The sequence below is a fragment of the Coregonus clupeaformis genome, chromosome 3 (assembly GCF_020615455.1).
Source record: "Coregonus clupeaformis isolate EN_2021a chromosome 3, ASM2061545v1, whole genome shotgun sequence".
In the NCBI taxonomy this organism is placed as follows: Eukaryota; Metazoa; Chordata; class Actinopteri; order Salmoniformes; family Salmonidae; genus Coregonus; species Coregonus clupeaformis.
This window is the reverse complement of record NC_059194.1, coordinates 28,449,412-28,476,153: the sequence shown is the minus strand read 5'-3', so window position 1 is coordinate 28,476,153 and position 26,742 is coordinate 28,449,412. Positions and strand designations below refer to the sequence as shown.

Genomic DNA, 26,742 nt, shown 5'->3' with positions numbered 1-26,742 from the left:
TCCAGAGCGACTTACAGTTAGTGAATACATATTTTTTTAATACTGGCCCCCCGTGGGAATCGAACCCACAACCCTGGCGTTGCAAACGCCATGCTCTATCAACTGAGCTACATCCCTGCCGGCGATTCCCTCCCCTACCCTGGACGACGCTGGGCCAATTGTGCGCCGCCCATGAGTCTCCCGGTCGCGGCCGGCTGCGACAGAGCCTGGATTCGAACCAGGATCTCTAGTGGCACAGTTAGCACTGCGATGCAGTGCCTTAGACCACTGCGCCACTCAGGAGTTAAGCACGATCTATAATCATTCAGACTTAAATGCATAGAAACAGCTCTTACCTCTCCAGAAGCTCTCCTTCTCTGTTCGGGTAGCATTAGAGTATTCCCATTGCTGCCCGGGACAAGAGTAGAACCTATACTCATTCTGGGTCCAACTAACATGTACCGTTTGTCTCCAGATCTGTACTGGATGCTGTGGCACAGTGTCCCGTCGTAATTTGCATCTTGTACATACTTGGATGAATAGTCTGTGGGTTTGGAGCACTGCATTACAATCAACACGATTATACTGATGAGAAAAAGCGCTGAAACTGACCCCAAAGTAATGATCAAATAAAATGTAACGCTGTTCTCCTCCTCGTCTTTTACTGAGCTTTTAACATCAGAAGCTGCAAAAGCCTCTTTTGACTCCACCGCGTTGATAATCACAGTAGCTGTTGCTGAGAGTGAAACGTTCCCATTGTCTTTTACCAGTATGACGAGTTTATGCTCAGACTCGTCTGTCTCTGTGAATGACCGAAGTGTCCTTATCTGTCCCGTATAGCGGTCCAAAGCAAAGAGACTGTGGTCAGTAACTTCCTGCAGTGAAAATAATAACCAGCCGTTATATCCTATATCAGCATCATAGGCCCTCACTTTAGTCACCAAATGGCCTGCGTTCACATTACGGGGAATCTCCTCCACACCTTCAGCGGAACCGTTAGCACTGACTGGATACAAGATCACTGGAGCATTGTCGTTTTGATCCAGAATGAACACGTTCACTGTGACGCTGCTGCTTAGTGACGGAGTTCCAGAGTCTGTAGCTACAACTTGGAATTTGAATTTTTTGAGGGTTTCAAAGTCAAAGCTTTTTAGCGCGGAAATATCTCCATTATCAGAATCGATGTTCAGAAAAGATGCCATATCATTCTGTGTCCCTTCTCCTCTTACAATGTGATATGAAATAACAGCATTTTCATTCAAGTCTTTATCAAAGGCGCTTACAGAGAATATGGATGCACCAGGGGCGTTATTTTCCAGTAAGTACAGCTCAAGGGGGGTTTGGGAGAATTCTGGTGTGTTATCGTTTACATCTGATATCTGGACGCTCAGAGTTTTGAATGTGGACAGAGGAGGCTGACCACAGTCAGTGGCTGTTATTGTGATGTCATAATGGGACACGAGTTCTCGATCTAAGCGCCCCTTTGTGACTATAGAATATACATTATCCTGAAAGGAAGGTTTCAATTCAAATGGCACATCTTCTGATATACTACATATCACTTTGCCGTTGATACCTGCGTCTTTGTCTGTTACACTAATAAGAGAAATAACAGTTCCTGGTTTTGTGTCTTCAGGCACTGTATTTGAGAGGGATGTTACATCAATATCTGGTATATTATCGTTAACATCAATTATCTTTATGATTACTCGACAATCAACAGTCAGTGGAGGCTGGCCTTTATCAGACGCCTCTATATTTAACCTGTACACCTCATTTTCCTCGAAATCTACTGGGCCTTTAACTCGAATTTCTCCAGTAACGCTAACTAATTGGAAGATTTCATGAACTCGCCGCTTTAAATTCCTACCGAGAGTATATTCAACTTCTCCATTTGATCCATAGTCTGCATCAGTCGCGTTAATCGTAAGTATAGTTCTACCTATATCAGAATTTTCCTGTAATGTCACTGAGTAAACGTCTTGGCTACAGACTGGTTGATTATCATTTGTATCAAGAACTGTGACAGTAATGTTCACAGTACCTGATCTAGGCGGATTCCCCCCATCCAGTGCTGTCAATAGTAATACATGTTCAGTCTTCTGCTCTCTATCTAAGGCTTTCTGTAAGACTAAAAGGGGGATTGTATACCCTTCCCCACTATCTCTCAGCTCTAAATCAAAATGTTCGTTTTGATTTAATTTATAAATACGTATAGAATTAATTCCTGAATCCAAATCACGCGCAGTCTGGAGTTCAAAACGAGCACCTGGAAGTTTATTTTCTGCTATTTTTAAATGTATATCTTTCTCTGAGAAGCTGGGTGAATGGTCATTTATATCCGTTATCTCTAAACCTACATAATGGACTTCTAAGGGGTTTTCAACAACGAGTTTCAGGTTTATCAAGCAGGCGCTATTGCCATCACAGAGCTCCTCTCTGTCGATATTCTTATGAACATACAAGACGCCATTGTTCTGATTTACCTGGAAAATAGCGTCCTCAGATCCAGAAACGATCCGAAACCGCCTCTCAATCAAAGTACTGACGTCAAGACCCAAATCCTTAGCAACATTTCCAACAACGGATCCCTCTTTCACCTCCTCTGGAATAGAGTACCTTATCTGTGCTGAAACCTGCTCCCCGAAGCACAGCAGCAAAGAGAAACGCAGAGCAACCCACCAGTACTCCCGTCTACGCCTTTGTCTTCCATCTCCCATCCTTAAACACGCAACAAAACAGGATCCTCAATGAAAAAAATACAATCCTACTGATTAGGTGACCAACTCGTTATGATCCATACTGAATCCAATCTTTCAGCACAGAAAACAAAGATAATAATTCTCTGTCCAACAGAACACGTCCTGCTCGTATGTCCTCACCGCTATCGTATGTGTGGAACAAAACAGCACAGAGAGGGGCAGGGCCTAACCTACAAACAATATCCTAGTATTACACTGACACCCTGAGGTTCGTTATTCGGTATTCATAACCATATGAACTTGGAGTTATTGTCTGTTTTCTCCTTGCCATAACTATGTAGTAGCAGTCAAGGAATGAGAACATTTAAAAAAAGGAGCGAGAGATGGAGATGGACTTACACACTTAAGCGAAGATACATGCAGCAAGTGAGCTGGTATTTCAGCACCACCGAAGTGGACAGCGACCGCACCAACAACCTGATTTCTATTACACACGGTAAAGACAATCCAATGAACCGAGAAAAAATTTAATTATCAAATGACCAACAAGATGCTTACATACAGGACATATTAACTGTTGAAATGCTTAGAACCAGTTCTTACCTCTCCAGAAGCTCTTCTGTGTTCGGGTAACACTAGAGTATTCCCATTGCTGCCCGGGACAATAGTAGAACCTGTACTCATTCTGGGTCCAACTAACATGTACCGTTTATCTCCGGATCTGTACTGGATGCTGTGGCACAGTGTCCCGTCATAATTCACATCTTGTAAATACTTGGAGGAATAGTCTGTAGGTTTGGAGCACTGCATTACAATCAACACGATGATACTGATGAGAAAAAGCGCTGAAACTGACCCCAAAGTAATGATCAAATAAAATGTAACGAAATTCGCTTCCTCGTCTTTCACTGGGCTTTTAACATCTGAAGCTGCAAAAGCCTCTTTGGGCTCTACAACGTTGATCTTCACAGTAGCTGTTGCTGAAAGTGAAACGTTCCCATTGTCTTTTACCAGTATGACCAGTTTATGTTCAGCCTCGTCTGTCTCTGTGAATGACCGAAGTGTCCTTATCTGTCCCGTATAGCGGTCCAAAGCAAAGAGACCGTGGTCAGTAACTTCTTGCAGTGAAAATAATAACCAGCCGTTATATCCTATATCAGCGTCATAGGCTCTCACTTTAGTCACCAAATGGCCTGCATTCACATTGCGGGGAATCTCCTCCACACCTTCAGCGGAACCGTTAGCGCTGACTGGATACAAGATCACTGGAGCGTTGTCGTTCTGATCCAAAATGAAAACGTTTATTGTGACGTTTCTGCTTAGAGACGGAGTACCAGAGTCTGTAGCTACAACTTGGAATTTGAACGATTTGAGGGTTTCGAAATCAAAGCTTTTTAGCGCGGCAATATCTCCATTATCAGAATTGATATTAAGGAATGATGCCATATCATTCTGTGTCCCTTCACCTCTAACTATGTGATATGAAATCGCAGCATTTTCATTTAAGTCTTCATCAGTGGCGCGTACAGAGAATATGGATGCACCAGGGGCGTTATTTTCCACTAAGTACAGCTCAAGGGGGTTTTGGGAGAATTCTGGACTGTTATCGTTCACATCTGATATCTGGATGCTCAGAGTTTTGAATGTGGACAGAGGAGGCTGACCACAGTCAGTGGCTGTTATTGTGATGTCATAACCAGACACTAGCTCTCGATCTAAACGCTGTTTGGTTACTAAAGAATACATATTATCTTCATATGACGGTTTTAACTCAAACGGTACATCGTTGGAGATACTACACAAAACTTTACCATTAATACCTGAGTCTTTATCCGTCACACTAATGAGAGAAACAACAGTTCCTGGTTTTGAATCTTCTGAAACCACATTGGACAGTGATGTCACCTCTACTTCTGGTTGGTTATCATTAACATCAATTATCTTTATAATTGCTCTGCATTCCACAGTTAAAGGAGGTTGTCCTTTGTCTGAAGCCTGTACATCTAGTTTATAAACTGCTGTGTCCTCGAAGTCCACCTCACCTTTAACTTTAATTTCTCCAGTTAAGCTATCCAGTTCAAAAATATCATATACTTTACGCTTTAGGTTTCTGCCTAAAGTATACTCCAACTCACCGTTTGAACCCTCATCTAGATCAGTGGCATTTACCCTAGCAACCAGAGTACCAAGTGCGGCATTTTCCCGTAGCCTCACTGAATAGGTGTCTTGACTACAAACCGGACGGTTATCATTCGAATCAAGCACATTAATAGTGACGTTGACAGTCCCTGATCTTTGTGGACTACCTCCATCAACTGCAGTAACAAGTAATCTGTGTTTGGTTTTGAGTTCCCTGTCCAACGCTTTTTTCAAGACTAAGAAAGGTATTTTGTCTTCATCGTCTCTAATCTCAATTTCAAAATGATCGTTCTGACTTAATTTATACAAACGGACAGAGTTTAACGCTATATCTGGATCCCGTGCAGCCTGGATTTGGAAGCGCGTCCCTAGCATGGTTTGTTCCGCTATTTCCAAATACTGCTCCTTTCCAGGAAAAATAGGAGAGTGATCATTGACATCGGTGATTTCGACACCTACATAATGAATTTCTAAGGGGTTTTCAACAACCATTTTCAGGTTAATCAAGCAGGCGCTATTGCCATCACAGACCTCCTCTCTGTCGATATTCTTATGAACGTACAAGACGCCATTGTTCTGATTTATCTGAAAAAGAGCGTCCTTAGATCCAGAAACGATACGAAACCGTCTCTCCACCAAAGTACTAACGTCAAGACCCAAATCCTTAGCAACATTTCCAACAACGGATCCCTCTTTCACCTCCTCTGGAATAGAGTACCTTATCTGTGCTGAAACCTGCTCCCCGAAGCACAGCAGAAGCGAGAAACGCAGAGCAACCCACCAGTACTCCCATCTACGCCTTTGTCTTCCATCTCCCATCGTTAGAAAGAAACGTAAACACAATCCTCAATGAAAAAATACAATCCTAATGATCAGATGACCAATTCATAATGATCCATAACGAATGCAATGTTGCAGCACAGAAAAATAATACAATTATTCTCTGACTATCATAGCACGTCCTGTTCTGATGTCCTCACCGCTCTCTCTGCATTTGGGGACAAAACATCCCAGAGAGGGGCAAGGCCTAATATACAAAACACCAGACAGTCAGTCAGTCTCCTTGTGTGACACTGACACCATGCGGACCGAGCTACTGCTTGCCACGAGTACACACGGCTCTAGAATGATTGTACCTTCCTGTATTAGCATCAGCAAATGTACCAGCACCATATTATAGTTACAGGCGTGGTATATGTAAAGGTTGAGTGGGATTAAAAGGAAAATGATTATGAATAAATGGATGTGAGGACTACAGATGTAAAATACTGACATAGTAAATACCTCGATTGCAAGGAAAAACAATGAACTTTGTAAATCAGCACCAGGAGAGTGGACAGAAACCGCATGAATGAGTTCATTTCTCCATTACGCACAGACAATCAGTTTTGTAGACAGGGGAATTACACTAATGAGTCTTGTTTGGACCTGGTTTATGACTATTCACCTATTTGAGAGAGGTCATCATATCTCATGCATATATAAAACAAAAACAAACGCAAGAGATTAAGAATGAATTCAGCACCACCACGGTCGACAGCAACCGCTTCATCATCCGTCACACATTCCATTACGCACGATAAATACATTCAAATAACCAGCAACATGCTTTCGAAGTTTAATGCTTGGAAACAGTTCTTACCTCTCCAGAAGCTCTACTCCTGTGTTCGGGTAGCACTAGAGTATTTCCATTGCTGCCCGGGACAATAGTAGAACCTATACTCATTCTGGGTCCAACTAACATGTACCGTTTGTCTCCAGATCTGTACTGGATGCTGTGGCACAGTGTCCCGTCGTAATTCGCATCTTGTAAATACTTGGATGAATATTCTGTGGGTTTGGAGCACTGCATTACAATCAACACGATGATACTGATGAGAAAAAGCGCTGAAACTGACCCCAAAGTAATTATCAAATAAAATGTAGTTCTGTTCTCCTCCTCGTCTTTCACTGCGCTTTTAACATCAGAAGCCGCAAAAGCCTCTTTGGGCTCCACGACGTTGATAATCACAGTAGCTGTTGCTGAGAGTGAAACGTTCCCATTGTCTTTTACCAGTATGACCAGTTTATGCTCAGCCTCGTCTGTCTCTGTGAATGACCGAAGTGTCCGTATCTGTCCTGTATATCGGTCCAAAGTAAAGAGACCGTGGTCAGTAACTTCCTGCAGTGAAAATAATAACCAGCCGTTATATCCTATATCAGCGTCATAGGCTCTCACTTTAGTCACCAAATGGCCTGCGTTCACAGTGCGGGAAATCTCCTCCACTCCTTCAGCGGAACCATTAGCGCTGACTGGATACAAGATCACTGGAGCGTTGTCGTTCTGATCCAGAATGAACACGTTCACTGTGACGTTAGTGCTTAGTGATGGAGTTCCAGAGTCTGTAGCTACAACTTGGAATTGGAATGTTTTGAGGATTTCAAAGTCAAAGCTCTTTAGCGCAGAAATATGGCCATTATCAGAATTTATATTCAGAAAAGATGCCATATCATTCTGTGTCCCTTCTCCTCTAACTATGTGATATGAAATCGCAGCATTTTCATTCATGTCTTTATCAGAAGCGCTTACAGAGAATATGGAAGCACCACGGGCGTTATTTTCCACTAAGTACAGCTCAAAGGGGTTTTGGGAGAATTCTGGACGGTTATCGTTCACATCTGATATCTGGACGCTCAGAGTTTTGAATGTGGACAGAGGAGGCTGGCCACAGTCAGTGGCTGTTATTGTGATGTCATAATGGGACACGAGTTCTCTGTCTAAACGTCCCTTTGTGACTATAGAATACACGTTATCCTTATATGAAGGTTTTAACTCAAATGGCACGTTTTCAGATATACTGGAAATAACTTTTCCGTTAATACCAGAGTCTTGATCTATCACACTGATGAGCGATATAACAGTTCCAGGTTTAGAATCTTCAGACACTGTGTTAGATAGTGATGTAACCTCAATTTGTGGTCTGTTGTCGTTCACGTCTTGTATCTTTACAATAACTCTGCAATCAGCTGTCAGTGGAGGCTGGCCCTTATCAGACGCCTGTACATTTATGCTGTACACCTCATTTTCTTCAAAATCTACCGGGCCTTTCACCTTAATTTCCCCAGTAATGCTATCCAACTGGAAAATGTCATGTACTCTCCGCTTTAAATTTCTACCGAGAGTATATTCAATCACGCCATTTGACCCATGGTCTGCATCGGTTGCATTAATTCTAACTACAAATCTACCGATATCCGAATTTTCTTGTAATGTAACTGAATAGACGTCCTGACTACATACAGGCTGATTATCATTTAAGTCAAGGACTGTGACAGTTATGTTCAGAGTACCTGATCTAGGCGGATTCCCCCCATCAAATGCTGTCAATAGTAATAAATGTTTGGTCTTCTGTTCCCTGTCCAAGGCTTTCTGTAGAACTAAAAACGGGATTTTATCCCCTTCCCCACTGTCTCTCAGCTCTAAATCGAAATGTTCGTTTTGATTTAATTTATAGGAACCTATAGAATTAATTCCTACGTCCAAATCACGCGCAGGCTGGAGTTCAAATCGAGCTCCTGGAGGTCTATTTTCGGCTATCTCTATATGTAGATTTTTCTCAGAAAAACTGGGCGAGTGGTCATTTACGTCCGTTATCTCTAAACCTACATAGTGGACTTCAAGAGGATTTTCAACGACGATTTTCAGGTCTATCACGCAAGCAACCTTGCTGTTACAAATCCCTTCTCTGTCGATATTCTTATGAACATACAAGACGCCATTGTTCTGATTTACCTGGAAAAGAGCCTCCTCAGATCCAGATCCAGAAACGATACGAAACCGTCTCTCCACCAAAGTACTGACGTCAAGACCCAAATCCTTAGCAACATTTCCAACAACGGATCCCTCTTTCACCTCCTCTGGAATAGAGTATCTTATCTGTGCTGAAACCTGCTCCCCGAAGCACAGCAGCAAAGAGAAACGCAGAGCAACCCACCAGTACTCCCATCTGCTTCTTTGTCCTCCGTCTCCCATCGTTAAATAGACAAATTAAACACAATGCTCAATGAAAAAATACAATCCTAATGATCAGATGGCCAATTCGTAATTATCCATACTGAGTTCAATGCTTCAGCAACCAAAATAGAAGACTATTCTCTCTGTCTTAGGACGTCTTGTTTTGATGTCCGCACCACTCTCTCTGTATGTGTGGAACAAAACAGACCAGAGATGGGAAGGGCTTAATCTACAAAGCACCAGTCTCCTTGTGTTACACTGACACCACGTGGTCCAGGATTCTGGTATCCACAACAACTACATAGGCTCCGAGAGAGTTGTTATCAATGTACGTTTTGCATCCAAACAAACAAATACACCAACTACTGTAAATTAGCTATAAGAAGGTGTAATATCAAGATGAAGGTGAGTAGATGTGAGTAGAAGAGATAGAGACTGAATTGAAGGACTACAGCAGAAGAACATATAATAAACCTGAGGTACAGTAGTTAGCCTAGCAGTATAATGCTCTCACCAGCTAAACTAATCGGTGAGCTGGTAGTTCAGCTCCATGGAAAGCAACCGCTGCTGCAAAGAGTTTGCGTTAGCCACGGACAAAACATGGTAATGCATATATTATGTGGTGTAAAGGTTTAGATACAGCTCTTACCTCTCCAGAAGCTCTCCTCCTTTGTTCTGAGGGAACCACAAGAGTATTCCCATTGATGCCCGGGACTATAGCAGAACCTATACTCATTCTGGGTCCAACTAACATGTACCTTTTGTCTCCGGATCTGTACTGGATGCTGTGGCACAGTGTCCCGTCGTAATTCACATCTTGTAAATACTTGGATGAATAGTCTGTGGGTTTGGAGCACTGCATTACAATCAACACGATGATACTGATGAGAAAAAGCGTTGAAACTGACCCCAAAGTAATGATCAGATAAAATGTAATGCTGTTCTCCTCCTCGTCTTTTACTGAACTTGTAACATCTGAAGCTGCAAAAGCCTCTTTGGGCTCCACAACGTTGAGAATCACAGTAGCTGTTGCTGAAAGTGAAACGTTCCCATTGTCTTTTACCAGTATGACCAGTTTATGCTCAGCCTCGTCTGTCTCTGTGAATGACCGAAGTGTCCTTATCTGTCCTGTATAGCGGTCCAAAGCAAAGAGACTGTGGTCAGTAACTTCCTGCAGTGAAAATAATAACCAGCCGTTATATCCTATATCAGCGTCATAGGCTCTCACTTTAGTCACCAAATGGCCTGCGTTCACATTGCGGGGAATCTCCTCCACACCTTCAGCGGAACCGTTAGCGCTGACTGGATACAATATCACTGGAGTGTTGTCATTCTGATCCAGAATGAACACGTTCACTGTGACGTTGCTGCTTAGTGACGGAGTTCCAGAGTCTTTGGCAATGATGTGAAACTGGAACGTTTTGAGGGTTTCAAAGTCAAAGCTCTTTAGTGCGTAAATGGTACCGTTGCCTTCATTTATGTTTAGGAAGGATGTCACGCTTTGTCCAGTGCTCCCACGGTCCAGTGAATATAAAATTGCTGCATTTTCACCTTCATCAACATCAGACGCGCTTACTGAGAAAATGGGCATACCAGGCTTATTGTTTTCAACTACATAAAATGTATATGGGTTTTCAGTGAATAGTGGACTATTATCATTAACATCTACTACCTCCACTTGAATTACTTTAGTTGACGACAGAGGAGGGATTCCTAAGTCTTTAGCCGTGATTGTAATATCATAAAGAGGCACCGACTCTTTATCAAGGTAATCATTGGTGACTAACGAATAGAAATTTCCATCAAGAGAGGGCTTCAGAACAAACGGTAAATCCTTCGGTAAAGAACAGACTACCTGTCCGTTTACACCGGAGTCCAGGTCGGTCATCCCCATCAGAGCCACCACGGTTCCGGGAGTTGCGTCCTCTGGTATCCGGCTAGACAGAGAGGTGACGTCAATCTCAGGCCTGTTGTCATTCACGTCTTCCACTCTGACGAGCACGTTGCAGTGTGTGGAGAGAGATACTGCTCCCTTGTCCGCGGCCAATATCTTCATCTCATACACCTGCTTCTCCTCGAAATCAAGGCCTCCCTTCACCTTTAGCTCCCCTGTTTTGCTGTCCAACTCAAATGGCTCAGCAGCCATACCTCTGAATTTACTTCGCAATGAATATTCCACCTCGCCATTCACGCCTTCATCCGAATCAGAGGCGTTAACTCGCAATAGAAATGTACCCTTAGGTACGTTTTCTTTAACTGTTACGGTATATTTCTGCTTATCACACACAGGAGTATTGTCGTTTACATCAGACACATTAACTGTAACATTAAGAGTTCCCGATTTCGGTGGCTTGCCTCCATCTAAGGCCGTTAACATCAAATCATATTGGGCTATGTGTTCCCTATCCAAAGGTCTTTGTAAAATCAAAAACGGAATTTTGCCATCCTCACCAAAGTCCTCAATTTCTACTCGAAAATATTGATTCTGGCTTAATTTATAAGATTGCAAAGAATATACGCCAATATCTGGGTCGTGAGCTCCTTCCAACTGGAGTCGGGCTCCTGTGGTAGCAGACTCTAGTATCTCTAAGTTATATGTTTCATCTGGAAAGGTAGGGGAGTTATCATTTACATCCATTATCTCGACTGTGACTTGGTGCATTTCTAGCGGATTCTCTATCACCGCTTTCAAGTTGATGAAACACGGCGTGGATTTTACGCACAGTTCCTCTCGGTCTACTCTGTGGTTCACTAGCAAAGCGCCATCTCTCTGGTTTACCTGGAAGAGCTCTTGCTTTGTTCCAGACACGATGCGAAGATTCCGGTCCGCTAGTCTCGAGGTGTCGAATCCCAGATCTTTAGCTATATTCCCAACTGCCGTTCCTACTTTTAATTCCTCTTGAATGGAGTATCGTATCTGCGCGGAGATTCCTTTCAAATGAAGAAAAAGAAGAGCAAAATTACAAAATGCCCATCCGCTTAGCCACCGTCTTTTTCTGTTTTGCATCGCCATTGTTTGGCAGAAAAACTATAGGCCTAACGCAGAACTGCCAAGATCTTAAATCACACAAATTCTTTTCGTTTCAGAGGATCCCACTATAATTGTTTGTTATTTCCATCGTTTAGCCATTTAATAGTGCTATTTAACATCGGTCTTAATGCTTCTGTGTCTTTGCGGCTACTGAATGCCTCACCCCTTCAAGAATGGTGTTATTACGCGCCTACATTTTGCGCTTATGATGTAAAAGCGCCACCATGCGTCTGGGCACCTTGTGGTTCTGAATGTTCAATAACCTGTAGGCCAACATATTATGAAGTAAAAGCTTCAGGTATTCCAAAACAACCACAGGTGCTCTTGGAGGGGAATAGTAATTGAAAAGCAAAAGGAAAAATTATATCCACAAATGGGTAGCCTACTAAGTGGCATAAAAAAAACAAAGTCCAGGCACTCGTGTGGGTTTGAAAGTTTAAAAGTCTTTATTGTGTGGAATGAGTCATTATTAAAATACACCAAAGAGTATCGGCTAACGCCTTCACTGATTTCATGACGCATGTCATGGATCGCATGCCCTGGCTTGGAGAGTACTTTAGAATTGAATCGAACAAGCTTTCCATTACAGATCAACCTAATTGTATCACTTCTTACAATATAAAGTATTGTAAGTTGTTATACTTTGATTAGGGGGTAGCCTCTTTATACCACGACTTTAAGAAGTCAGTCACTGTTCTTAAAATGGTTACATCCTCTATTCAAATAATAGCCTAAATAACATCTAAATGTGATATGACAAGTAATATAGTCAGTGCGTCACAATATTACAATGAAATCACTTTCATGTCACTTAACTTCCCTAGGTTTGTGTCGTGTAGGTCTACATAGGACTATTAGCACCACCTGTCATGTTCCGCTATTACAACGGTAAACAGCGGCACCCTATGGCTGAGAGTGGTAGGTTCAGCAGAGCCAATTGAATGACTTCTTGCCCGTCACATGTGTGATAGTATGGTAACTGGCTGCATGGCCGAACAGTAAATGCTGACAAGACCATAACAGTCTGAACAACCCAAATTCACGGACAGAATGACCAACATAATAGTTATGTACAGACCCCCCTCCACACACACACAGACACACACACACTCCACACACACACACACAAACACTGGTGTCTGCATCTCTCTAGCTCCTCTATTATCCTCTATTCTGTCCCTCTCTCTCCAACACTGCCATTTCGTACTGCAAAGACGTGTATTCTGCTATTCTGAAACGGCCAGTTATTAACGATTGAATCCTTATTTTCAACAACACTGCTGCATTTAAATGTTAAATCACTGCAATGAAAGCTCTGCAGATGATGTATGCGTTACCCGGATACTGCATCACGAGCTGAGCGGCTTGTCAGAATATCAAATTACAGGCTGCTTCAAAGTACACCACCAGCTCCTGCAGCGCGTTGCCTTGGCAACTGAGCTCCGCGAGGCAGGTCGCTGTCCACGGTGCTGAAAGAAAGCAGGCCCGGGTGGAGAAAGATAAAGGGAGAGGGATGAAGAGGCAATGCCTGCTGTAGAATGAAATCTTCGGGTATGTTTTATTTTCCCGCTTATCCTAATTTGTCCTCATTTTTGTTACAAGGTTTGTGCAAAATATTCCTCAATTGCCCACCCTCTTATATCCCCCCTCCTCTCCGCTTAGATGTTGCACATTAAGAGACATACTGCCGTTGCCTGGATACAGGGAGAATGAATCCCCGGTATTGTTTGGCCAAGGGAAGATAAATATGTCCTTGTGTAACTCAATGCAAGGTTTCAGCACAGTATAGCCCTAAATGTATGATGGCCTTGGTAATCATGTATGAAACTAAAACCATACACAACCTTCCCAATCTACCAAAGACTTACCATAAATCCCCATAACGCACCATTCTGGGCCTTGTGATTCTATCCTGCACTACCCCACCTTCACTTCCCCCTCTGTCACTCGATATGCCTAAGCATCAAGCCCTCCCCTGTGTGTGAAGGCTCATATGTGGCAATCAGGAGGCAGATACAGAGGCAGCGTGGGCCTGCAGTGTGATGATGTCACAGAGGATACAGTGCAAGGATATTGAGTAGTGTTTGGTGTGCTTGAAGAGGCCTTAAATTACACTACATTTACATTTAAGTCATTTAGCAGACGCTCTTATCCAGAGCGACTTACAGTTAGTGAATACATATTTTTTATTTTTTTTATTTTTTTATTTTTTATACTGGCCCCCCGTGGGAATCGAACCCACAACCCTGGCGTTGCAAACGCCATGCTCTATCAACTGAGCTACATCCCTGCCGGCCATTCCCTCCCCTACCCTGGACCAATTGTGCGCCGCCCATGAGTCTCCCAGTCGCGGCCGGCTGCGACAGAGCCTGGATACGAACCAGGATCTCTAGTGGCACAGTTAGCACTGCGATGCAGTGCCTTAGACCACTGCGCCACTCAGGAGACACCCAGTGGAGAGCCTTTCTACATGACCAAAAGTATGTGGACACCTGCTCATCGAATATCTCATTCCAAAATCATGGGCATTAATATGGAGTTGGTCCCCCCTTTGCTGCTATAAAAGCCTCCACTCTTCTGGAAAGGCTCTCCACTAGATGTTGAAATATTGCTGCGGGGACTTGCTTCCATTCAGCCAAAAGAGCATTAGTGAGGTCAGGCACTGATGTTGGGTGATTAGGCCTGGCTCACTGTCGGCGTTCAAATTCATCCCAAAGGTGTTCGATGGGGATGAGGTTAGGGCTCTGTGCAGGCCAGTCACGTTCTTCCATACCGATTTCGACAAACCATTTCTGTATGGACCTTACTTTGTGCACGGAGGCATTTTCATGCTGAGACAGGAAAGGGCCTTCCCCAAACTGTTGCCACAAAGTTGGAAGCACAGAATCATCTAGAATGTCATTGTATGCTGTAGCATTAAGATTGCCCTTCACTGCAACTAAGAAGCCTAGCCCAAACCATGAAAAACAGCCCCACACCATTATTCCTCCTCCACCAAACTTTACAGTTGGCACTATGCATTCGGGCAGGTAGCGTTCTCCTGGCATCCGACAAACCCAGATTTGTCCGTCGGACTGCCAGATGGTGAAGCGTGATTCATCACTCAGGCTTGTGTGTGGCTGCTCGGCCACGGAAACCCATTTCATGAAGCTCCCGACAAACAGATCTTGTGCTGACGTTGCTTCCAGAGGCAGTTTGGAACTCGGTAGTGAGTGTTGCAACCGAGGACAGACGATTTTTACGTGCTACACGCTTCAGCACTCGGCGGTCCCGTTCTGTGAGCTTGTGTGGCCTACCACTTCGCAGTTGAGCCGTTGTTGCTCCTAGACATTTCCACTTCAGAATAACAGCACTTACAGTTGACCGGGCAGCTCTAGCAGGGCAGAAATTTGACAAACTAACTTGTTGGAAAGGTGGCGTCCTATGACGGTGCCACGTTGAAAGTCACTGAGCTCTTCAGTAAGGCCATTCTACTGCCAATGTTTGTCTATGGAGATTGCATGGCTGTGTGCTCGATTGTATACACCTGTCAGCAACGAGTGTGGCTGAAATAGCCGAATCCCCTAATTTGAAGGGTTGTCCACATACTTTTGTATATATAGTGTATGAAGGATTACAATCTAATTTGGGGGAGTAAGAGGAGAACCACACATATAGAGAGAGGAGAGAAGCTCACAGTGAGGCATTCTGCAGTTAGCCTGTGATCTCTGCTGCTGCCTGTGTGTTGTTAGTGTGTTATTAGCATGTTGTTAGCATGTTGTTAGCATGTTGTTAGCGTGTTGTTAGCGTGTTGTTAGCGTGTTGTTAGCGTGTTGTTAGCGTGTTAGAGGCTCACAGCAACACAGCAGCAGTGTAGCGATATATAGGCAGCACAGGCAGCATGGGAGCATCCATCTGGGTCAGGAGGAGGGAGACGGAATACTGTGGAACACATCGCTAAGTGCCAACCTTCTCAAGCCATTCACATCGCACCAGTTAACACCAACTCAAGCCACTCATTCACATTGCACCAGTTAACACCAACTCAAGCCACTCATTCACATTGCACCAGTTAACACCAACTCAAGCCACTCATTCACATTGCACCAGTTAACACCAATTCAAGCCACTCATTCACATTGCACCAGTTAACACCAACTCAAAACCAGCTCCTTTTATAGCTTTTATTCACACTTTACAAGCAGAACATCCAGACACAGATAAATGATTTATCAGGACATTTTGTAGTAACATCACATTTTTTGTTTTAAAAATAAGCAATAGAAAAAGCAAAGTGGCTCATGCTCTGTCCAGTCTGTCCTATAGGTCACGCATGACCTCATCTCTCTGTAGGAATGATCTCATCTCGGCGCCATCCCTGTCCACCCAAACACACACACACACACACACTTAGACACACAAACACCTAGACACACACACAACTAGACACACATGTGCCCAAATACACGCAAATGCACTTCAACCAAAAGTAGAAACCCATGCAAACAAAGGCAGCAGCAGGAGAATATAAACCAGGTCATCAAATGATTCTGTCACTCAAGACTCTCTATAACCCAGAAAACACTGAGTTTTCTGCCAATCACATAACCACATGCCCTTTGACCTTAGAGAGACATCCTGTTGGTTGACACAGAGGAATGAGTTCTATTAACACCAATCAAGTGCATATGGAAAACCAAATACACAGTACCATGATACCATGTCATTGTTCAAAAACACAACACAGGAGCACAAGCTTTAGTGTAATTGGCTTTGCTAGAGTTCGGGCTAATATAGTTCAGCTTGCGGTAAATATGTGGTCCTCTGTAGCTCAATTGGTAGAGCATGGCGCTTGTAACGCTAGGGTAGTGGGTTCAATCCCCGGGACCACCCATACATAAAAATGTATGCACACATGACTGTAAGTCGCTTTGGATAAAAGCGTCTGCTAAATGGCATATTATTATTATTAATTTAAATATCCTCTGTGAACAAAACTTTTTCATGATCTTTCCCTTTACATTATCTGTAAGCCCTTTGCACTCATCTTATCTTAGCGTTTGAACATGGTCCTCTGTAGCTCAGCTGGTAGAGCACGGCGCTTGTAACGCCAAGGTAGTGGGTTCGATCCCCGGGACCACCCATACACAAAAATGTATGCACGCATGACTGTAAGTCGCTTTGGATAAAAGCGTCTGCTAAATGGCTTATTATTATGCAGGTCACTATTGCAGCACAATTATGTAATTATAGCTTATTATATAGGCCTTCCACATAAAAAGATCACGATTTCATTCCACTGATAACATTGCATTTCTACTGTAGAGCAAAAAGATACAGGTTAACAGGTTCCTGTTGTTTCATTTGTTTGCTTGTTTTCCTCACATGTAGAACAGCAATTACAACGCACAGAGATGCTAACAGCTGGAGCACTCACAGTACAATTAGCTTTCCTCAAGGCGGGCCCCAGATGTGATGTTTTAATTAAGGCTGAAACAGAGACCATGGCCTCAGCAGTCAGGGGAGAGCAGCTTGGCTAGCATGCTGCCATCGCTACGCTAACTGGGCATTAAGAGTCATTAGATCCAACAGAATCAGCTTGATACTCTTACTCATCAGCCTGGCTGCTGCTAAATCACTCTGGTGTCTGTGAAAACTCAAACACGGAAACAGACACACACACATGCACGCGCGCACACACACACCTATATCAGTGGCATCTCTAAGACTAAAAAGAAGGAAAGAACAGCTCTGTCCTATCCTGTCTGAGAAAAGAAGGTTTAGTTAAAAATAGCCGTGACCGTTCCGTTCCTCCCACAGGCAGGTTTCTTTTTCTGACATTAATAATTGGGTGTTTCATAAGCAGTGTGTAAGTGCCCTACATAAAGCTATGTCCTCCTCAGTCAGCACCTTAAACCAGCAGCAGGCCAGTGGCCTGTGAGGAGGAGACATGCATTCAATCTAAATCACAGTGCTGATTATCTAACTGAACCACAGATGTCTCTATACCACACAGTCAAGGGGACGAGATGTCCTACTCACAGCAGTCTGCTATGTAGCTACCCTCTCTGTGTTGTTGCTATTGGCCGTGTAGGACAGTAACACACACAGAATCACACACACCTCTCTCTTTTTCCATCTGCATGACCATAATAGTATTAACATCAGGCCTACACAGCACCAATGCAAGCAGCATCAGGGCCACTCTGGCCATCTTAGAGAGGAGTCAAAGACAGGGTCACATACTGTATGGTCATGACCTGTCTCTCTCACTCTAAATCTACCCTGCCACTATGTGGTGAATAGCAGAATAGACATAAATAAAATAAATAGCAAGCTAGCTAACCACTCGTTTAGCTTTTAGCATAAATAGGCCTGGCCTTCTCAAAGCATGGCAAACATCACCATGCATGCATTGTTGACAGTTTAGGGATTCAAGTATCTGTCCCGGGTTACCCAGGTGGTAGGAGTTTGTACCGGTGAAAAGCGATTGTATTCGTTATGGAACCGGGCTGCCTCGTGGGCGTGAGCCAGTTGCCCCGTTCAAAGCCCACGGCGGAAGTCGGCTCAAAACAAAAGAGACGTAGCCTAAGCTAAACATTTTTGCACGTGGAGTAATGAGTAGGATTCTGTGTTTTCACATGGGAAAGAGATGTATGTTTCTGGACGATGCATGCACGATTCTGCCTTGTTGACAACATCGGTGAGCAGTGCAGATTACTGTTCGATTTGAGAAGGGCGCTCCTCCTTCATCGCTTTTGCCCGTTCACGTCACGGGACATCGACTGGTGCACAGCGGCTCAGGTGGTCCTCTGTAGCTCAACTTGGTAGAGCACGGCGCTTGTAACGCCAAGGTAGTGGGTTCGATCCCCGGGACCACCCATACACAAAAATGTATGCACGCATGACTGTAAGTCGCTTTGGATAAAAGTGTCTGCTAAATGGCATATTATTATTAATAGAACTCCCTCATATTCTCTGCGCTGAGTTTAGCTAATTTACGATTCAAAACAACATTGAATTGGTCACTGTAGGCCGAATTAAACAACGTTATTGCTTACCTTTGCAGTAAAAACATGTTGTTCTCCTCATATGGCCGAACTCACAGTTCAATTAATTACTAAGTTAATAGCCAGCAGATATCTTTCACTTTTCAACTTATTGTGTGCATAAACCATATTTAATGAGGGTTACAGAAGTTCTACAGTTACAATACCAGTGAGTTTTTCATGACTTTACACACCTTCAATATCCACCAATGACATTAACCAATGAGATTCATAGTCTCTCACTTAAAATTACTTGTTTCCGGCCTATTACTTTTATGTTTTTGCTTCTGTTTTACGGATCACCCACTTCCACCGCGGGCACAACCAGGTAAAAAATAAATAAAAAAAATCACATGATCAGTTCGACTATGAAGCTTTTCTCTGGTAGAACTTGATCATGAGCAGCTACATCAAAAATCGAATTGAGTACAGTAGCTGTAGCTATAGAAGCTACAGTAGCTAGCATGTCAACCAATGAACTGCTGTGGAACATGAACTGATCAGCTGATCTAGACTTAGCCTACTGTAGAAGTTGCCCCTAAACCACAGATCTAGCATCATCGGATACCCTACTAACCTTGTTTAACAATTAGAGCGCTGAAAAATATCTGACCTTGTATCAGTGGTTAGGGATATCTTTTATGTGCTGAGGATGAGTGGGCCCACCTTGGAAAGCTAAAATAACCAGTAATTCACAGAGCAAAGAGGAAATTAATAATGGATGTAATGGTATTATATAGAACAAATCACAATAGCATACAGTACAATACATAAAAAGAATGATTACATATTGCACCATCAATAGATACTATAGGCTACACAAAGCACGTATTATATGCTTGCCTTGATCATAACTTAAAGCAGCAATAATAGTAGTTACTGTAGTAATAACATTTTAAATATTGGCGTCTCATTTTGTTTAGCAGTCACATTATGTACAAAGTTGGAAAAAATAAGAAATAAAAAGGAATGTAAAGTGTGCTTTTTTTTCAAAGTTGCCGGGATGTCACGTGCATCACACTTACATCAATACACTCATAACAATCTAAGCATTACGAAATGTCTAATAAGCCTTGCGTATCAAAATAGCAATACATTTTTATCTTGACTAAATTTCGACACTCTCTCATTGCCCCCCATACAAAAACTCCTCACTTGCTTAATAATTAATCTGCTTAACGTGGACAGATTTTGGGCGGAGTAAACCCTCTTGCTTCACCTCTTCCTGCCTGGTTAGGGGGAGAGCATAGGTCCATGACCTTTGACCCCTCCTCCAGACCAGAAGTGTTTGTGATTTCATAAGGGTCTTTACCATTGCGAAGTCATCATGGAGGCTAATAGTATTCTTTGTTATGATACTGTTATGAAAAAAAAAATATTTAAAAAACAGTGAATAAACAGTGATTGGAGAGTGAGACCTTGGTAGACACTGTGAGTCACTCAGAATATCCGGACCAAATCCAACACTATTCCTTACAAAGTACTTAGATTGAAATCTCCATGCAAATTAAGTCTTCATACATATACAGTATTGATAAAGAAGGCCTCACTCTTTCTTGTTTGATAAATTGGTTGATAAAACTATTCTAAAGAGTCTCTCACTCACATATAGCACAAGGTCTTTGTATACTACAGAAAACAACTACATTTCCTACTATTACATCACATTACATCACACAATACTAATTCCCTTTTGTCCTATACTGTTTATCCTCTGTAGCTATTTAGCTATCTGACATATTTCTTTTCATGTTTTGTTTGTTTGATTATACATTTCTACACCTATGCTCTGACAGAACAAGAAGAAATACTTAAATAAAAGCATAACATCCAAGATTTTTATTTTTCTGAGATGGGGTACTGTCTTTGAAGGCAATTCCACATTCCCATGTCCATCTCTGTTACTTCATAGTGGCTGTTTTTAACTCCTTTTGTATGTCCAGTGGTACCTCTCCTTGTGCATTCTGTGTCTCTAGTGTCTTTTCTCTTGAGTGTGGTTAGTTGAAATATGAAGGGCCCTCAGTGATGGGCCACAGCCATGCAGAATCATGCGTGTTGAATGGACATTGAAAGACGTTGAAGTTGATTGGGGCTAGCGTGTGCTTAAAGAGAGTTTGGGGCATGGCTAGGGGACAGGGGGGACGGGGGACGGGGGGGCAGGGGGTCACGATAGTGTCCTTTAGGTCCTTGGGGTACAGTTATTGTGGGGCCAAGGGGGTGCAGTTGGAGTGTCACTGAGGGGCTGGGCGTTTAGGGTTGGGGGCTGAGTAGGGTAAGGATGGGGGTTCCTTTCTTCAGTGGACAGGGATTCCTCCTGATGTCACTTCAGTGGACCAATGGGGATGGAGCCTTACGAGGAACTGCTGCCGGTGGTGGTCGACCCCTGCGAATGAGAGGAGAGAATTATACAAAAGTGGGAGGGATCTGGGACATTCACAGCCTTATGATTGGCCAAACTCTGACATGTCTCATGCAGCCGAGGTCTGTCAGTCAGACAGGGCATCAGGCAGAACGACAGAGTGGGACATGTGGTGGTGGTGGTGGGGGGGGCTATTCATGAATACCATGCTCCAAGATTATGAGGGAGCGAGAGAGTGGTTGCTAAGTAACTGGGTGATTAGTTTCATTTCCCGTCCCTCTGCACGAAGAATTAGGTCACACATCACATCCCAGTAAACAGGAATTCACAAGGATCATTGTGTTGTGAACTCAACAACAGTCAGTCAAACAATCAAACAATCAATCAATCACACCAAAAACACTACAGTCCAATCCACCAAACTAACAGTCTGAGATGCAGTAGAGTATGTGCCTGGTCTGCTTTAGTGATGGGACTGAAGGAGATGAACACATATTAATATCACATGCAGAGGACTGTGTGAAAACCTATTAGATGTATAGTTCTGCTACATGTAAAAATGTATGACAGCCTGGTTAGAAAGCTTCTGTGGTGGTTTCAGGGAGGGTCTGGTAGGATACTGTAAAATGCATCAGTCAAGGGAGTCCATAGTTGTGGGTAAGTGTAAGCAGGACATGTTTACGTTTTTCATTAGGTCCAGGTGCTGGGCTTAGGGCTCAGTGACTGGCTGCAGTCAGGTGGGACAGACAGGTGTGTGCCCAAAAAACGAAAGGCAATCGCAGGAGAGAGGACATACCTTCATCTATCCCCCTCTTTAATCTGGATTACAACTAAAGCCAGAGCTTCTGCCAAATAGATCACAGATTATTATTATCAGCAGCATTATGATTATTACTCTGTCTCTGTCTGATGTCCTCTGAGGTCAATCAATGCCATTAGTTTGTTTCCCTGACAGGAAACCGTCCAAAAGTCACTGTTCTGGCAGAGGAGAAAGACCAAATGTACTGTAGAGTTAGGAAACTAGGTCAGCAGGACCTAGACATCAGCATCATAACAGTAGCATTTCTAGAGCTGAGACAGGCTCAATAGGCCTTGAGGGTGAGAGTCTAATATGGGCAGCAATGGCTAGTTTTGGGATGAGGATCTGTTAAAAGGGACAAAAGGTCGGTGCAGGCCAGCCTCAATCTGGTGCTTTTTAATTGTGGATTAAGCCATGGGGAACAGGGCAGGAGGGCAGGGGTTTGGTATCGACTCGGCCAAGTGATGTTTGTCATCAAAACCACAGCACGTCCTCTAAGAGGAACAAAGAAACGACAAGAGAACTGGAGTTCCACCGAAAACAAAAAAAAGACACAAAAACGAAAATACATAATTTTGTAAGGTAATTCAATAAGGGGTTCCGGGGCGGGTGAGTGAGACTCCTGCATACCTCCAACTGCAGAGTGGACTTCCCTCACTTAGGGTACTTAAGAACAGGGAGAAAAGAAAGAATCATTTCAATGGTCAAGACATTGCAGAACACAAGAAGAGGAATCCTTTCTGTATGCATGGTTTTGGCCTATGGCTATACTCTCACTTTTTTCGTATTAATCATTGCATTTCTACTAAAGAGAGTATCTTATAAGTCTGCGAAACAATCTGCACTTTGAATAATATAGCCCAAAACAGAAGATGCTTAAGATAAAACAGACAAAACACCATAACAGGAAAAATTGCATGGCAGTCTGAAAAGGATAACATTAGTTAGTTAGGAAAATGACAGTTTCAGCAATCCATACACACACAAACACAGTCACCCTCACACACAAGAGCGCACACAATCACTTATTCTGCCAAACTTACCTTTTTACAAGAACTAGCCTTGATCAAGGAAAACATGTGTTATAATTGGAATGAGTGCGCAAATGTATAATAACATGAGAACAGATCTTGCAGAACGTGTAGAAAGGCCATGGCCACTGGCTTTTGAGAACTGGCAGTGCACATTATTAGGTATAGAGAGAGAGCTGCACAGCAAAACAAGCTGACTACAACCCTGACCCATCTCTTACTGCAGACCTCCTCCTGCTCTCCTTCCCTTACTGAGAGATGCAAGAGGAGGAGAGATAACCTCTGCAGCATAGAGGGGGAGTGGCCGCATTGAAAAGCTTTACACAAAGCTAGGCCTTCAGCTTGACTGGGCTCACTGTGGGAGAGAGAGGGGTTTATTCGAATGCATTTACAGCTGCAGTTGAATATATTTGATGAAAGGAAGTCAATAAGCAGATAGAACATTAGATAAAAACCTTTGATGTCAATGATGAGCGGATGCCTCTAGGTTAATAATAGACTAATCTAATGTGAATCTAATGTAAAACCATATCTGGTCTGTTTTGAAAGCTCAAGGGGTTTCTGTCTCCCCATATTCTAGAAGACCATACATAAATAGAATTGCTTCTGGCACTGTGTAATCTTCATCACTGTGTTACCTCGAAAAACGGCTGCAGTATACCTCTAAATGACTGCAGTATGCAGGCACAGTCAGTGAAGTGAAATATAGACCACACGCCACACAGCAACACACCACTCAACCTGTCAGACCAAATTAGAAGGTTTTATTCACAGCAGGTGCTGCAGCTGTTTACTGAGATGCTAGAGGGAAGTGATATGAATGAATACCAGGTGAATGCATTTCAGAGAGAAAGGAACTAGGCCTGTCATAAGGATTAACTGGCAACACCAGAAGGTGACCTATTTTTAGACTGGTAATGTGGTGGAAAGTGGAAATGTTACACCTGCCATCTCTGCATCTGATACTTTCTATATACTGTATATCTGGGTAAACAGTATGCGATACGTTTCTGTGAATAGTTTCTGTAATGTAAACGGGAGAGTTTGTGACTTTCTTTATTTTTAATAGTTTTTGTGACGGCAAACTTTTTTTTTTTTATCTTACTTTTTTTGGGGTTGTAATTTGCCAGGTTTCTGATGTCGAAAAATGTAATATGAAATCATCATTGCTTCTTCTCAGAAATAAACTTTTCACTAAAGTGTTATATTTGTGTTATTCATGATGCCGTCTTTGTAGTCTTAAAAGGTCCAATGCAGCCATTTTTATCTCAATATCAAAACATTTCTGGGTAACAATTAAGTACCTTACTGTAATTGTTTGAAATTAAGTTAAAATGGTCAGAAATAAACAAAAATAGCTTTTAAGCAAAGAGCAATTTCTCAAGCATGAATTTTGCAATGACTGTCTGGGAGTGGTCTGAGTGTGGAACGGAAAACGGACAACTAGCTGTTATTGGCAGAGAGGTTTGGAACTCCCATTCTTATTGGTCTATTAACTACAGTAATTTACCACCTGGTGATGTCACCAGGAAGGACAAAAATCCATCCCACCAAAACAGGCTGAAATTTCAGGCGGTCTTTTCAAAACAGCTCTTAGACTACATTTTCCACACTATCCACAGTATCTACCAAGAGTTTTCATCTATATTTTTCGTAGCTGTCTATTTACCACCACAAACCGATGCTGGCACTAAGACTGCACTCAACGAGCTGTATAAAGCCATTAGCAAACAAGAAAATGCTCATCCAGAAGCGGCGCTCCTAGTGTCCAGGGACTATAATGCAGGAAAACGTACATCCGTTTTGCCTCATTTCTACCAGCATGTCACATGTCCAACCAGAGGGAGAAAAAAAAAAAATTCTAGAACACCTTTACTCCACACACAGAGACGTGTACAAAGCTCTGCCTCGCCCACCATTTGGAAAATCTGACCATAATTCTATCCTCCTGATTCCTGCTTACAAGCAAAAACTAAAGCAGGAAGTACCAGTGACTCGCTCAATACGGAAGTGGTCAGATCATGCGGATGCTAAGCTGCAGGACTGTTTTGCTAGGACAGACAGGAATATGTTCCGGGATTCATCCTATGGCATTGAGGAGTATACCACATCAATCACCGGCTTCATCCATAAGTGCATCGATGATGTCATCCCCACAGTGACCGTACGTACATATCCCAAGCAAAAACCATGGATTACAGGCAACATCCGCACTGAGCTAAAGAGCTGCCGCTTTCAAAGAGCGGGACACTAATCCGGACGCTTGTAAAAATTCCCGCTATGCCCTCAGACGAACCATCAAACAGGCAAAGCATCAATACTTTGATTGAATCCTACTAAGATTGAATCCTACTACACCGGCTCTGACGCTCGTCGGATGTGGCAGGGCTTGCAAACTATTACGGATTACAAATGGAAACTCAGCCGTGAGCTGCCCAGAGACGCGAGCCTACATGACAAGCTAAATGCCTTCTATGCTCACTTCGAGGCAAGCAACACTGAACAGTGCATGAGAGCACCAGCTGTTCCGGACGACTGATCGTGGACTACAGGAAAAGGAGAGCCAAACACACCCCCATTCATATCGACAGCGCTGTAGTGGAGCAGGTCGAGAGCTTCAAGTTCCTTGGTGTCCACTTCACCAACAAACTATCATGCTCCAAACACACCAAGACAGTCGTGAAGAGGGCACAACAACGCCTTGTCCCCTTCAAGAGACTGAAAAGATTTGGCATGGGGTCCCCAGATCCTCAAAAAGTTCTACAGCTGCACCTGGTATGGCAACTGCTCGGCATCCAACCGCAAGGCGCTACAGAGGGTAGTGCGTACGGCCCAGTACATCACTGGGGCCAAGCTTCTTGCCATCCAGGACCTCTATACTAGACTGTATCAGAGGAAGGCCCCAAAAATTGTCAAAGACTCCAGCCACCAAAGTAATAAACTGTTCTCTCTGCTACCGCACGGCAAGCTGTACCAGAGCGCCAAGTCTAGGTCCAAAAGGCTCCTTAACAGCTTCTACCCCCAAGCCATAAGACTGCTGAACAATTAATCAAATGGCCACCCGGACTATTTACACTGCTACTCGCTGTTTATTATCTATACATAGTCACTTTACCCCTACCTACATGTACAGTTGAAGTCGGAGGTTTACATACACCTTAGCCAAATACATTTAAAACTCAGTTTTTCACAATTCCTGACATTTAATCCTAGTAAAAATTCCCTGTTTTAGGTCAGTTAGGCTCACCACTTTATTTTAAGAATGTGAAATGTCAGAATAATAGTAGAGAAAATGATTTATTTCAGCTTTTATTTCTTTCATCACATTCCCAGTGGGTCAGAAGTTTACATACACTCAATTAGTTTTGGTAGCATTGCCTTTAAATTGTTTAACTTGGGTCAAATGTTTCGGGTAGCCTTCCACAAGCTTCCCACAATAAGTTGGGTGAATTTTGGCCCATTCCTCCTGACAGAGCTGGTGTAACTGAGTCAGGTTTGTAGGCCTCCTTGCTTGCACACGCTTTTTCAGTTCTGCCCACAAATTTTCTATAGGATTGAGGTCAGGGCTTTGTGATGGCCACTCCAATACCTTGACTTGGTTGTCCTTAAGCCATTTTGCCACAACTTTGGAAGTATGCTTGGGGTCATTGTCCATTTGGAAGACCCATTTGCTACCAAGC

General features: G+C 43.1%; 4 protein-coding genes across 18 annotated transcripts in view; all 4 read right to left on the bottom strand.

Annotated features, from left to right (window-relative positions):
* The window catches only part of LOC121543687 (protocadherin alpha-C2), a 180,698-nt gene extending 168,731 nt beyond the window's left edge, over window positions 1–11,967 (bottom strand). For 2 of the 3 annotated variants that reach the window (XM_041853835.2, XM_041853964.2), the window contains exon 1: window positions 336–2,851. In XM_041853835.2, the coding sequence (XP_041709769.1) occupies window positions 336–2,699 (2,364 nt within the window). In that variant the 5' untranslated portion in view covers window positions 2,700–2,851. Of the gene's footprint in view, window positions 1–335; window positions 2,852–9,463 lie in introns of those variants that run through there. The other variant, XM_041853865.2, reaches the window with a different exon arrangement.
* LOC121537842 (protocadherin alpha-3-like) lies at window positions 3,252–5,796 on the bottom strand. Its single transcript, XM_041845449.2, has one exon. The coding sequence runs from the start codon at window positions 5,637–5,639 to the stop codon at window positions 3,252–3,254; it is 2,388 nt and encodes a 795-aa protein (XP_041701383.1). The 5' UTR covers window positions 5,640–5,796.
* On the bottom strand, window positions 6,439–8,993 carry LOC123481686 (protocadherin alpha-13-like). The gene has a single exon (XM_045206418.1). It carries the CDS (start codon window positions 8,830–8,832, stop codon window positions 6,439–6,441), a length of 2,394 nt encoding a protein of 797 aa, XP_045062353.1. The 5' UTR covers window positions 8,833–8,993.
* A 7,613-nt stretch (window positions 11,968–19,580) lies between the features above and the next one.
* Window positions 19,581–26,742, bottom strand: part of LOC121543644 (protocadherin alpha-C2) — a 37,565-nt gene continuing 30,403 nt past the window's right edge. For 7 of the 13 annotated variants that reach the window (XM_041853783.2, XM_041853774.2, XM_041853752.2 and 4 more), the window contains exons 2-3: window positions 22,662–22,697; window positions 19,581–21,256 (exon numbers count right to left, since the gene is read on the bottom strand). In XM_041853783.2, coding sequence (XP_041709717.1) covers window positions 22,686–22,697 — 12 coding nt within the window. In that variant the 3' untranslated portion in view covers window positions 19,581–21,256; window positions 22,662–22,685. The remainder of the gene's footprint in view (window positions 21,257–22,661; window positions 22,698–26,742) is intronic. The other 6 variants (XM_041853714.2, XM_041853705.2, XM_041853683.2 and 3 more) reach the window with 1 other exon arrangement.

Excerpts from the sequence above, each read along its gene's own strand:
- LOC123481686 (XM_045206418.1), bottom strand. The coding sequence starts at position 8,832 with ATGGGAGACGGAGGACAAAGAAGCAGATGGGAGTACTGGTGGGTTGCT.
- LOC121537842 (XM_041845449.2), bottom strand. The coding sequence starts at position 5,639 with ATGGGAGATGGAAGACAAAGGCGTAGATGGGAGTACTGGTGGGTTGCT.